Below are 14,727 nucleotides of genomic sequence, written 5' to 3'. Positions count from 1 at the left end.
AAATACCTCGGTCAGGACGGACAACCTAAATAAGTCATAAAGAATATAAAATAAATATTATGTAAATTTAATTTTTATCCTAGACATCATGATAGATTTTAATATTAATGTAACCTAAGGTACAAAGGAAATATTAAGTATATATTTGGTATGTACTTACTTAAGAACAGCACTCCCATATTTACTGAAACGAATACGAACAGTTACAAAGAAAACTGGAGCTGCTACTGTCTTTGCGGCTGTACACGAGGAATGTTCGTAACCAGAATACAAACTAAATCAAAGTTTAAAGATGCGTAATTCTTAAGAATTTATAATTCTGTGCGCACAGTTACCAGAAAATTTGTAAACTTACACAAACACACACACACTAATGACCCAGTATTCACCCATGTATACATATTTACATTCACGACACGCAGATTTTCTTCTCTTACATCGATTAATCCTCTTCACAATCAATTTTGTGGTTAGGAAAAACACCTTCCCGGAAAAACCAAACTGTTATAATAGTTGGAGTGATAATTTAATTGAGAAATATTTTATCTTATTGCATTGCATTTAATTCAACAATGGAAAGATACACATTTTTGCTGTAGTGATCATGAACAAGAAATTCATTGAATACAGTACATCGTACTACAAATCATATACATACTTAATATTTATGTATATATGCTTAACGTCGATTATTTGAATGCATGTTAATGAATTTTTTTTTACATATTTACATTTATATATAAAAACAACAATGGAAAGATTAATTTTGATAAAAGATTTTAAATAAGCCTGTTGTAATTTTTCGAATTTAACTGAATATGTTGATCGATGTGTAATGTTGATAAATATTAACGAATACAAAGCAAGATAACTTGTGAGAATTTATATGAAATATGTGCAACGGATTATGCTTGGAATAAATACGACGTTGAATTTATACTGAATTTTAATTAGATTAATCAAATACGTAAATACATTCAATCTATAAATGATTGAAGAGAGGTTCAAATTTCCCTGCAATATTGAGAGATTGCAAGCAATTTCCCTTTTTCCCTTTTCTCCAAAATTTACTTAAAATTTCCCTGCGCCAAGGGAAATTTCCCTTCAATTAGCATCACTGCTTTCTTACCGCAACTGGTCAGCTTCTGTAATAGTTACGAATTCCTCCGCTTAGCAGCGCTTGACTCAATTGATAGGGTGAGCGAGATACAGACGCTTGGAAGAAAGAAGTTATTCACAAAACAAACTCGCAAAGAACAAATATAAGTCTGGTGGTAGCAGGGACGGATCCAGGCTGAAAGTTTGGGGGGCGGTCGTTCGAAGTCAATAGATTTTATTTAACATTTATAATACAAAGGTGAAAATTCTTGGGATAAGATTTATTTTTTTAAAAAATCCTATTCTGGGGGGTCGATCGAGTCTCGAAGAAGAAAATGTCTTACTACTGGTCTAATTCCTAGCTCTGTGTCTTTCGTGCACATGATTCTGTGTTCGATTTCCGGCGGAGAGCATAAATTAATATCAAATCATTCACTTCCAATACTCATCTGTCTTCTTTAGCCTAATTTGCTGGAATGTTAAACTACTTTATTATTATTTTTTTTCCATTTTCGAAGGAAAACATCTTAGATTTCATCCTTCTTTACAGACAAAAATACGTGGTTTCTGAAAATGGACTTTTTTTTACCGTATATTTATACAAAGAAATGCTAACAAAATGCATATTGTCGGAGGAGAGAGGTGTTTCTGGACCCTAAAGAAAATAAAGCGAAAAATATTTGCGGTAGCGATGCTTTCTATTCAGAGAAACTTGGCGAGCAGCATTTCAGATTTCAATAAAGTCATAGAAAAATGTGAAGCCCAAAAGATGGAAGAGAAGATGGACCTTCCATTCTAAAATAATGCATAGTTTATATAATTAAATACTTTTGTTTAACTGCGTGCATGCAATTTTCTTGCTTTTTTTCTTCTTTTCGGATTAACGCCATCATCCATGGTTTACAGCACATACTATATATTCGATTTATCTCGTGTTCAATAACATGAGTGTAGAGGTTTTGTATATAAATAGTGTATAAACGTACATTCATAGTACATTAATTCAATATTAGAGAAATAATTTAATCAATAACATACAAATAGAGCTTAAAAGACTTTCCTCTTCATATTTCCTGAATATTTTTGGATAAGACTCAAGAATGCTGGGGGAGGGGAACACTTGCGCGTACCTACATACCTTTATATTGCAACATTGCAACCGGTGCTTGTATAGACTACGAGCCGCTACTGCTATTTATAGCGTGTAGATTTATCTGATTGAATATTTATTCGAATGTGCTTAAGCCTTCGAAAAGTGCGGGTTACATTATATTGTTTATTTAGAATGAGTAATATAATAATTTTTAAAAAATTGAGCTTTCAATTAAAAATACTATAGCCACATTTAATGTAGTAAATATTAGGAGAATGAAACTAAATACACTTGCACGGTATTATGAATGTGTCATACACATGTGCAGTAGCTGTGCAAATGCACATGTGCACACAACGGCTTAAGCACGGGTTATTTAAATGTGTGCTTCATCCATGCTAATGCACATGTGCACATGCACTTCTTAATCACGGGTTATGTCCGTGTGCATCATGCACACAATTGCATATGTGCACATAACGGCTTAGGCACGGGATATATAAATGTGGGCTTCATCCACGCAAATGCACTTGTGCACATGCACGGCTTATGAACGTGCGCTGCATCCACGCAAATGCACATGTGTACATAACGGCTTAAGCACAGGTTATATAAATGTGTGCTTCATCCATGCTAATGTACATGTACACATGCACTTCTTAATCACGGGTTATGTCCGTGTGCATCATGCACACAATTGCATATGTGCACATAACGGCTTAGGCACGGGATATATAAATGTGGGCTTCATCCACGCAAATGCACTTGTGCACATGCACGGCTTATGTACGTGCGCTGCATCCACGCAAATGCACATGTGTACATAACGGCTTAAGCACAGGTTATATAAATGTGTGCTTCATCCATGCTAACGCACATGTACACATGCACTTCTTAATCACTAGTTATGTACGTGTGCCTCATCCACGCAAATGCACATATGCACATACCGGCTTAAGCACGGGTTATATAAATGTGTGCTTCATCCATGCTAATGCACATGTGCACGTGCACTTCTTTATCACGGCTTATGTACGTGCGCTGCATCCACGCAAATGCACATGTGCACATAACGGCTTAGGTACGGGTTATATAAATGTGAGTTTCATCCATGCTAATGCACATGTGCAATTCCACTTCTTAATCACGGGTTATGTACGTGTGCCTCATCCACGCAAATGCACATATGAACATAACGGCTTAAGCACGTGTTATATTAATGCGTTTTACATCCATGCTAATGCACATGTGTACGTGCACTCCTTAATCACGGGTTATGTGCGTGTGCTTCATCTACGCAAACGCACTTGTGCACATAACAGCTTAAGCACGGGTTATATTAATGTGTGCTTCATCCATGCAAACGCATATGTGCACCTGCACATCTTAATCGCGGGTTATGTGCGTGTGCTTCATCCACGCAAATGCACATGTGCACATAACAGCTTAGGTACGGGTTATGTAAATGCGTGCTTCATCCATGCTAATGCACATATGCACATCCACTTCTTCATCACTGGTTATGTGCGTGTGCCTCATCCACGCAAATGCACATGTGCACATAACGGCTTAAGCACGTGTTATATAAATGCGTTTTAAATCCATGCAAATGCACATGTGCACGTTCACTTCTTAATCACGGGTTATGTACGTGTGCCTCATTCACGCAAATGCACATATGTACATAACGGCTTAAGCACGTGTTATATTAATGCGTTTTTCATTAATGCAAATGCACATGTGCACATAACGGCTTAAGCACGGCTTATATAAATGTGTGCTTTATCCATGCGAATACATATGTGCACATACACTTCTTAATCACTGGTTATGTGCGTGTGTTTCATCCACGCAAAGGCACGTGTGCAAATAACGGCTTAAGCACGAGATATAAAAATGTGTGCTTCAAGCTGATAATGCACATGTGCACGTGTACTTCTTAATCACTGGTTATGTACGTATGCCTCATCTACGCAAATGCACATGTGCACATAACGGCTTAAGGACGGGTTATATAAATGCGTTTTTCATCCATGCTAATGCACATGTGCACGTGCACTTCTTAATGACTGGTTATGTGCGTGTGCATCATCCACACACCTGCACATGTGCACATAACGGCTTAAGCACGGGATATATAAATGTGTGCTTCGTCCATGCTAATGCACATGTGCACATGCATGACTTAGTCACGGGTTATGTGCGTGTGCTTCATCCACGCAAATGCACATGTGCATATCACGCCTTAACTATGTGTTATATAAATGCGTTTTTCATCCATGGAAATGCACATGTGCACGTGCACTTCTTAATCACGGGTTATGTGCGTGTCTTTCATCTACGCAAATGCACATGTGCACATAACGGCTTAAGCACGGGTTATATATCAATGTGTGGTTCATCCATGCAAGTGCACGTGTACACGCACTTGTTAATCACTGGTTATGTACGTGTGCCTATTCTACGCAAATGCATACGTGCATATAGCGCCTTAAGCACGTGTTATATAAATGCGTTTTTCATCCATGGAAATGCACATGTACACGTGCACTTCTTAATCACGGGTTATGTACGTGTGCAGTATCCACACAAATGCACATGTGCATATAACGGCATATGCACGGATTATATCAATGTGTATTTCATCCATGCAAATGCACATGTGCACGTGCACTTCTTAATCACGGGTTATGTGCGTGTGTTTCATGTACGCAAATGCGCATGTGCACATAACGGCTTAAGCACGGCTTATATAAATGTGTGTTTCATCCATGCAAGTGCACATGTGCACATGCACGACTTAATCACGGGTTATGTGCGTGTGCTTCATCCACGCAAATGCACATGTGCGATTGCCCGGGTTATGTATGTGTGCTTCATCCACGCAAATTCACATGTACGGCTTAAGCTCGGGTTATGTATGTATGCATCATCCACACAAATGAACATGTGCACATGTACGGCTTATGCATGGAAAGTGCACATGTGCCGTACAGGTACGTGTTGTCTGGGAAGCTTCTTTGGGCGTTCTCCACACATAAACACGGCCCGTGGTTGGGAATAGGGTGAAGGATGACTCATCCGACCATATCACACGTTTCCAGTCCTCAACGGTCCAAGTTGCATGGTCGCGGCACTATTTGCGGCGTGCAAAAGCGTTATGGTCCCTGATGAGCGGTTTGGCCCGTACAACACGACCCCGTAAGTTCATGTCATGTAATTCGCGGCGGACTGTGATTGTCGAAACAGAGTGGGGGAGGTGCTGATTGAGTTCCTCCGTCACTTGCTCTGCAGTGGCACGACGGTTCTGCGTGACAATGCGCTTTAATACCCGGCGTGACCTGTCACTCATGATTTTCTTCCGCTCACTGTTCCGCTTTCCCGATGTGGTTTTCCCGTGTGTTGTGTAGGCCGTCATCACTTTCGACACTGTCCCACGCGACACACCTAACACAGTAGCCACTGCTGTCACACTCACTCCACATAACCGCGCACGAACAATTTGCCATCTTTGAAAATCTGAGAGGTCTCCCATTTTGCACTACCTCCGTCTGCTGCAGTCACTGGACACTGCTGTTCCACTGCGCCTGACGTAGTATGGAGACTGACCTAACACACCACCACCAGCGGTCCGGCGCTGCGGGCGCCACGACACCACTGCCAACCCATACATCTGACGTGTGGCCAACTACAGGTGTTTCCATTTTTCTGATCACCATCTGTATATTTTCACTGAAATTTGTTAGTAATTATGAAAACACGAAATAAATTCTTCAATATCCTGATATTTTGAAAACTCAAATATATATACCTGCGTATTAGGGGATCTATTGAATTAGCTATATAGAGCTGTCACATTTTTATCACCGTATATATACTGAAAATGCAGGATATAACCAGTGGCCATCGGTTACTATTTGATACCAAAATGTTCACCATTCTCTTAGGATTGATCAACACCAATATCATCTCACTATCACTTAAGGTTCCCGAGATATGGCTCCTTAAATCTACCGAAATTGGAACTTTTCCCAATATCTTGTAAACGGTAAGAGTGACGCAAAAAATAATGTCATCACTTCTTTCAGGTAGTTTTTGATGCTCTATGGAATGGACGACTCAAAATTAAAAAGAAAAAAGAAAAAATGCAGATATCAGACACACAGACAGAGAGAATTCAGTAACGAACTATTTAAATTCGTTGAAAATGAAGGTAAACAAGGGGAATAATAACATTTTCGAACTTGAAGCAGTTGTAGAATAGGAGCTTAAGGGTCATAACTTAACCCAGCGAATTTCGTCTTTTTCAAAGACGGATCACTATCAGTGATTTTTTCCCATTCCATTGACATATGAAATGCTTCCAATTTGAAGGAATTTGTTATGACTTCTCCATCAACTACTTGTATCACCAGGATATTTCTTCTCTGCATACCTATCTATCTAGTTGTGTATTGTTTTAATTATGTGGATACATAACACACCCATATATATATATATATATATATATATATATATATATATATATATATATATATATTGTTCGGGCCATTCTGCCCTCTGTTTGTTTCATAAAAATAAGAAGAAAAAGGAGGCTTATGTTTTTTTCCGTGTTTGAGCCTATTGTGAGCATTTCCAAAACTTGGAACAAATTATATGTTTTATGTAGTGTCAGTTTTGCTGTAGAGATGTCTCTGCAGGTCAATATGATTTCTATTTGTAGTATCTTACTCTGGCGGTCTCTTGTCTTTCTTTTCAAAAATACCGTTAGGCCGCCTCCCGCATCTTTTTGTCAGTGTTGTGTTGTGCTTTCCTGCAAAGGCCTCGTGTGCGGGATCTTCAGTGTTTGTGTGTAGTATTTGCTTATTCTAATACTTATTAATTCCAGAAACTATACAAATTTATACAGTCCAAAATTCCATATTCAAAATAAATTGTTATTGTTTTCAGTAACTCATTATCTGTTTAATTAAATGCGCAAAACAATAAACTATTGTTTGGTCGGCGTATACATGGTCCTCCGAACCGGATTACTAGTGCCTATGTGAACTGTTGCTGTGAACAATATTAGACTAGTGATTGAGTGTTTTTTTCTCACGAACATAGTGCAGTGTTTTAGAGATGGAGCCGCTAAAAATTAAGAAAAGAACATTAAAGTCAAAAATTACGCGCGAAGAAAAAACCATCACAGAGTTGGACGCTACCGCAGCGGCAGCCATCTTGGTGCATCAGGCGAAGGTCAGTGAACTCCAGCAGGAGTGTTTAAAGCTGCTGGATGATATTTCGGCGGTGGCAGGAGACGAGGAGTTCGAAAAAGAAGAGGAAGAGTTAGCGGAATTGGACAAGAGAATAGTCCAGATGTGTGTTCAATTGATGGATTTTCAATTGGAGGGAAGTAAAGGAGCTCAGCCTTCGTCTTCGTCTGAAAGGCAACCTGCTAGTGACGTAAGACTACCGCAGTTTCAGTTGCCAGTGTTTTCGGGAAACCTCCATGAGTGGTTATCGTTTCACGATTTATTTGTGGCTTCAGTACACAATAACAAAAATCTGTCAGGTGCTCAAAAGTTGCAGTACCTGAAAACATCCTTGAAAGGGGAACCAGCACAACTCCTTCAAGCGATGCAAACCACGGACAGCAACTACAAAGAGGGAAATAGTGAACGCGACAATTAAGCGCTTAGTTACGCAACCCGTAATACAACAAGAATCGCCAGCCGCCCTACGTAAGTTAATTGATACCACAATGGAGTGCACGCGGTCCCTCAAGGTGCTCGAGCAACCAGTCGAACACTGGGATGTTATCTTGGTTTATCATATCACAGATAAACTGGACAGTGAAAGTCGTAGACAGTGGGAACTTTCATTGAAAACAAATGAACAGCCATCATTTGAGCAGCTCGCAGAGTTCCTCGACAACAGAGCCCGCGCGCTCGCAGTGTCTGCCAGCGGGAAATCACGCGTCGCCGGAAGTAGTGAGCAAGTGAAGAATCGCGACAAAAAACAAACTTCCTCCCATGTTACCACCAGTGAACGTGGTCAAACATTATGTGACGTATGCAGTGCAATCCACCCCCTCTACAAATGTGCTGAGTTCACAAAACTCAAAGTGTCTGATCGTGTCAGCCTAGTGAAAGAGAAAAAACTGTGTTTTAATTGTCTTCGGAAATCGTGTAGAAAGGATACGTGCGCATCTAGTACGTGTCGCAAGTGCGCTAAAAAACATCATACTCTCTTGCACTACGAGAGAGCCGAGTCACCAGTGCGTGAATCAAATATCACGGCCCATGTTGCAGCGGACGCAAGTGTACCACAGGTGTTATTATGTACTGCCATCGTGAAAGTAAGAGGAAATAATGGTGTGTATTACCCCTTCAGAGCGATGCTAGATTGCGCGAGTGAATCTAGTTTCGTCACCGAGAACTGTGTACAAAAGCTGGGTCTTAAGAAAAAGAAATCCAGTATTGTGATTTCCGGGATTACAGGAGCAGGATTGGCGACAGCGAGTGCAATGGTGGACTTAGATTTTCAGTCATTCGGGGGAACAAGTGAAACTTTTGAAACTCTTGCTGTGGTGGTTCAGAAAGTTACATCTGATCTACCCAAACAAAAGTGTCCTAGTGCTACAAACTGGTCTCATTTAGAGGGCCTAAGATTAGCAGATCCCACTTTCAACGTAGTGGGCCCCATTGACATTCTGTTGGGAGCGGACGTGTTTCCATCACTTATGTTGAGCGGGAAGTGTATGGGGCCACCCGGGACGCCTGTCGCATTAGAAACTAGTCTCGGCTGGGTGCTATCTGGCAATATAGGTCCGACAAGTGGGAAGCTAACGGTGACGTCACATCGAGTTCCCTGCGAGATCGATGAAGCTCTTCGCCAGTTTTGGGAGTTAGAAGAGCTCCCACTTACAAAACACATGTCAAAAGAAGAAAGGAGCTGTGAAGAACACTTCGTAGCTACACACCACCGTGACGAGCACGGAAGTTATGTGGTGAGACTACCTTTCAAGGGTAACACAGCCCCATTAGGCAGATCACGTGAAATTGCAGTGAAAAGACTATTAAATACCGAACGAAAGTTAGCCAAACAACCCTCCCTTCAGCAACAATATCGCGACTTCATGAGGGAATATATTCAGTTAGGGCATATGGAACTCTTTCCCCGAAGCGAGAGAAACGTTCCAGTTGAAACTAGTTGTTACCTACCACATCATGCTGTTTTGAAACCCACCAGCTCCACTACAAAGGTGCGAGTGGTCTTCGATGGGAGTGCAAGAACAACTTCGGGTGTATCTCTGAATCAGAAGCTCATGGTGGGGCCAAAATGGCAGGACGATATTTTCCCGATTCTTGTTCGTTTTCGTGAGCATCGTGTTCCCTTATGTGCGGATATTGCAAAAATGTACCGGGCAGTGTTAGTGCACAAGGACGACGTAGACTTCCAAAGAATTGTGTGGAGAGATTCTCCAAATGCACCAATCGAAGACTACCGTTTGTTAACAGTGACGTACGGTACCGCATCTGCTAGCTTCTTGGCAACCAGATGCTTGCTCCAGGTAGTTGAAGAAGAAGGGGAGAAGTACCCTTTAGCAGCGAAGGTGGTGAGAAGAGATTTTTTCATGGATGACTTCCTCGGAGGTGCAGCTAGTGTGAGCGAATCAATTGAGCTACAACAACAGCTGATTCAACTTTTACGAGAAGGAGGCTTCGAACTTCGAAAGTGGCTATCTAGCGAACCGGAAGTGCTCCAGGCTGTTCCTCCCCATATGCGTGAAATTGACCTACAATTCAACTTTGACACCGATAACAACATCAAGACCCTCGGAGTACAGTGGTCACCTGTTAGCGACGAGTTTGGGTTCAACGTAGTGCCTCCCTCTCCCCCAGCAGTGTGGACAAAACGAAAAGTGTTGTCAGAGATTGCCAAGATTTTCGATCCCCTTGGCCTTCTCTCCCCAGTAACCGTCAGGGCCAAGATGATGTTACAATCATTGTGGAAGGAAAGCCTCGGTTGGGACGACCCCCTCCCCTTTGAAACAAGTGCAGCCTGGCAAGAGTACTGCGATGAGTTGTTTGTGCTCCGTGAAGTGAAGGTCGAACGATGCATTATGCCCTCTGATGCCGTCAGTTGTCAATTAATAGGTTTCTCTGATGCTAGTGAGCGGGCCTATTCTGCAGTCGCCTATTTACGAGCAGAGCGTCTTAACGGTCGTGTCGACGTGAGACTCATCGCTGCAAAAACCAAAGTTGCTCCAATCAAAACAGTTTCCCTACCCCGATTGGAACTGTGCGCCGCATTGTTGCTGGCCAAATTGTTAAAAACAGTTGCAAGTGCCATCAGTGTAAACGTCCAGGATACAAGGGCTTTCACTGACTTCACTGTTGTGTTGGCCTGGTTAGCCCAGTCACCTGACAAGTGGAAAACTTTCGTTTCAAATCGGGTAGCGAAAATACAAGGAATTTTGCCTTCGTCACAATGGTCACATACCAAGAGTGAAGATAATGCAGCTGATTGTGCGTCAAGGGGGGTAAAGCCCAGCGAGCTCTTAGAACATCCCCTGTGGTGGAGCGGTCCAGAGTGGTTGCGCGAAGCAATGTTGCCAGAGCCTCCATATCCTCTCGCTGACTTTACTACAGAAGTGGAAGAAAAGAAAAAATGTATCACCGTTATGTGTGTGCAGTCTGAAAATGACATTGTGAACCGTTTCTCCTCCCTAGTGAGATTGAAGCGTGTAGTGGGTTGGTGTCGCAGGTTTGTTTACAACTGCAGGAATCCGGTGCAGAAACGCCAGGGGGCACTTACATCGAAAGAAATGGAAGAGAGCCTTTTGTGTTTGGTAAAGGAGGTGCAGAAAAGAGAATTTCACACCGAAATCCAGTGCTTAGTGGATGAAGAGCCCATTCCCAATAAGAATAATATTTTATGCTTGTCTCCCTTCATTGACGAAAATGGCATCTTGCGTGTGGGGGGGAGATTACAAAACGCCGACATTTCTGTGGATAGAAAGCATCCCGTGCTGTTGCCCAATAAGCATAAATTAACGGAACTTCTGATCAATCACGAGCATTTAAACACTTTCCACGGTGGCCCTCAATTAGTGTTATCTATGCTACGGCAACATTTCTGGATTGTGGGTGCGAGAAATCTAGTGAGGAAGATAATCCGGAAGTGTGTAAAATGTTGTCGGTTTGAAGGAAGAACAGAGACGCAACTAATGGGTTCCCTGCCCTCCTCTCGCGTAAACCCAAGCCGATGCTTTTCCCACACAGGTGTGGATTATGCAGGGCCGGTGCTACTCAAAGCCAGCCGAGGGCACAGCCGTTTGAGGTTTAAGGCATACATCTGTCTTTTTGTGTGTTTTTCCACTAAGGCTGTACACCTAGAATTAGTAGCGGATGCAAGCACTCCTTCCTTTCTCGCTGCCCTAAGGCGTTTTGTGGCTCGTCGGGGCGTACCTAGTGACATCTACAGCGATTGTGGGCGTAACTTTGTAGGAGCTAGCAAAGAGCTAAAGGAATTGTTAAGAGTGAGTGTTCACACGGCCAAAAATGAAGAAACTGCTGCCTATCTCAGCAAACAAGGAATATCTTGGCATTTTAACCCCCCGTTCGCACCTCATTTTGGTGGGATTTGGGAAGCAAATATACGTAGAGTAAAGCATCATTTCAAGCGCATCGTGGGAGAGGTGGCGTTGAGCTTTGAGGAAATGTATACCACGCTAGTTCAAATTGAAGCAATTCTGAACTCCCGCCCCCTCACTCCTCTCTCGGATGACCCCAACGATCTGGCCGCTCTTACACCTGCTCATTTCCTTGTGGGAGAATCATTACTTTCTATCCCGGATAAGGATTTCACTTCATCCCAGATCTCTCATCTGAAAAGGTGGCAATTGGTGCAGCAGTTGTCGCAGCATTTTTGGCGCCGTTGGTCCCAAGAATATTTGTGCAGTCTCCAGTCAAGAACGAAGTTGCGGAAAAACCGAGACAATATCAAGATTGGTGACATGGTTATTTTGAGGGAATCCCATCTGCCTCCCCAGCAATGGAGATTAGGGCGTGTTCAGTGCATATTTCCTGGAAATGATGGCTTAGTGCGAGCAGTTACTGTAAAGACTGCCCTCGGGGAGTTGAAGCGCCCCATCGCGAAGCTGGTTGTATTGCCTTTCAACCCTTCAAAGTAAAGTGAAGTCATGCAAAACGCTACAACCTCGCTCATCAAGCATGTCTTATCATTGCATATGAATATTTGTTTTGTGTGTGTTTTTTTTATTATTATTATGCATTGTTATTATTTTTTCTCGCTTTTAGTGTATTTCTTGTGTGAATCTCGATCATTCATTGTGTGCGTGTGTTATTTGAAACTAGAGCGTTTCAAGGTGGGGGCTATGTTCGGGCCATTCTGCCCTCTGTTTGTTTCATAAAAATAAGAAGAAAAAGGAGGCTTATGTTTTTTTCCGTGTTTGAGCCTATTGTGAGCATTTCCAAAACTTGGAACAAATTATATGTTTTATGTAGTGTCAGTTTTGCTGTAGAGATGTCTCTGCAGGTCAATATGATTTCTATTTGTAGTATCTTACTCTGGCGGTCTCTTGTCTTTCTTTTCAAAAATACCGTTAGGCCACCTCCCGCATCTTTTTGTCAGTGTTGTGTTGTGCTTTCCTGCAAAGGCCTCGTGTGCGGGATCTTCAGTGTTTGTGTGTAGTATTTGCTTAGTCTAATACTTATTAATTCCAGAAACTATACAAATTTATACAGTCCAAAATTCCAGATTCAAAATAAATTGTTATTGTTTTCAGTAACTCATTATCTGTTTAATTAAATGCGCAAAACAATAAACTATTGTTTGGTCGGCGTATATATATATATATATATATATATATATATATATATATATATATATATATATATATATATATATATATATATATATATATGCGTTAGTGTATACCAGACCAGAAATAACTCCCTCGTGTGTATAGCATACGCGCCTTTGGGGTGGGAGGCCCAGGTTCGATTCTCAGCGGGAATTCATGTGGTTCGGATCCCACGTTAAGCTGTAGATCCACGTCTCATACAGCCTTGCTGCTGAACGGGACACTAAACTCAGATATCTAATCCAATCCAATAAAACGAGAATCAGATAGCCTATTATACTTATTTCAAAGTGAAATAGTGTTATGATTTCCATTAGTTATTCCTTGCAATTTGCACTCACTTCAAATAAGCATACAGGTAATTTTATGAACTACAACTTGGGGAAATATGTGTATCTATTTTAACTAATTGGTTCATTATCCAATCATTTCTCTCTTTTTCTTATAAGCACTACTAAAATATTTATTTAAAACATAATGCTGGCAGAGAAACAAAGAAAAATTAATAAAAAGTACGATAAATAAAATAATAAACAATAACTATTCTTGTTTTTAAGTCAGATTTTTTTTACAAAGTAACTCTCGGTAAAAGAAATGTTTTAAAAAATAACACGCCTTGAAAATGAAACAAAATAAAGAAAACCACGAAACAAATATATATTTACAATAATATTATGGAAAATTTCCTACTTTAAAATCAGGCAAATAAAATTAACATGAAACGCAAGAAGTAATAGACATCATAGCTTCAATGAATCTGTAAGTATTGCAGCAGGTAAGAAATATGACAATTATTTGAGCTGACTTTCATAATTCTCTTCGTTGGCTTTTGCCCCTCGTAACTTATGTCACTCATTACAAACGGATACACAAAAGTTTCTCAAAGAAGTGTTACTCCACGTGGAGTTGATGAGAGTTTGACATTAGACACTGGAATCGTATTGGCTAAAAAGGTCGAAGAATTTATGGGTGTGGCTGTGAATCGAATAAAGAGCTTTGCTTATGTCTTTTGACGCCAACTAGAGACCCGATGACCGCGTGAGCAGGTAGGGAGAACTAAACTTCCTTATCCTTTCCTCCTGCTTTATTGTCAATCTTCGGTTTTCTTTAAAACTGGTATTCATAGACGGTACCCGTTGGGGAAGTTCATCTCCTTTTAGAAGAAAGAGCTACTACATGTGTTTGTCAAAATAATTTATTGGGGGGTAATCTTTGTGTAAGCACTTCTTGAACTCGCTGAAAGATCACCCTGTCCCTTACTCGTACCTCTACATTACTGGCAACCCTAAAACCAACTTAAAAGACGGTATCATTTTGGTAATATATCTGGTTCCACAAGAAGGAAAGAATAAAAGCAGACGTCAATATGATTTATTGGGGGGTAGGTTTTGACTGCATATTTTGCACCCCCCGGTAATGCATGGATACGGTAAGGCAAGGGCAGTACAACGGAATTTAATGCGCTTGCCCTTTAAAGACTTCTAATATACGATGTTCCAAATCGAATGCCCTTTTTTTTCCTGAGGTCGTGAAAAGTTATCAGTCCTGGTCCGAGGCTTTTGTGAGTGTTTCTGAACAAGTACCTTTTTTACATGTAATACTTTTAAGTAGTCATATCATTTTTAAAAGTCGGCGGGACTCAAGTGACCTTGACAAATCGAAG

The 14,727-nt window shown here is 41.0% G+C and overlaps 1 protein-coding gene across 1 annotated transcript; it reads left to right on the top strand.

The window, feature by feature from the left end:
• Positions 1 to 7,934: 7,934 nt before the first annotated feature.
• Positions 7,935 to 12,371, top strand: LOC145687616 (uncharacterized). The gene has a single exon (XM_081761085.1). It carries the CDS (start codon positions 7,935 to 7,937, stop codon positions 12,369 to 12,371), a length of 4,437 nt encoding a protein of 1,478 aa, XP_081617211.1.
• Positions 12,372 to 14,727: the final 2,356 nt, after the last annotated feature.

This window comes from Thermobia domestica, chromosome 6 (genome assembly GCF_964235325.1).
Source record: "Thermobia domestica chromosome 6, izTheDome1.hap1.1, whole genome shotgun sequence".
NCBI classification, from domain to species: domain Eukaryota; kingdom Metazoa; phylum Arthropoda; class Insecta; order Zygentoma; family Lepismatidae; genus Thermobia; species Thermobia domestica.
This window is presented reverse-complemented; position numbering and strand designations above follow the sequence as displayed.

Bases quoted from the DNA above. Each gene is read 5' to 3' on its own strand.
- LOC145687616 (XM_081761085.1), top strand. From the start codon at position 7,935: ATGGAGTGCACGCGGTCCCTCAAGGTGCTCGAGCAACCAGTCGAACAC.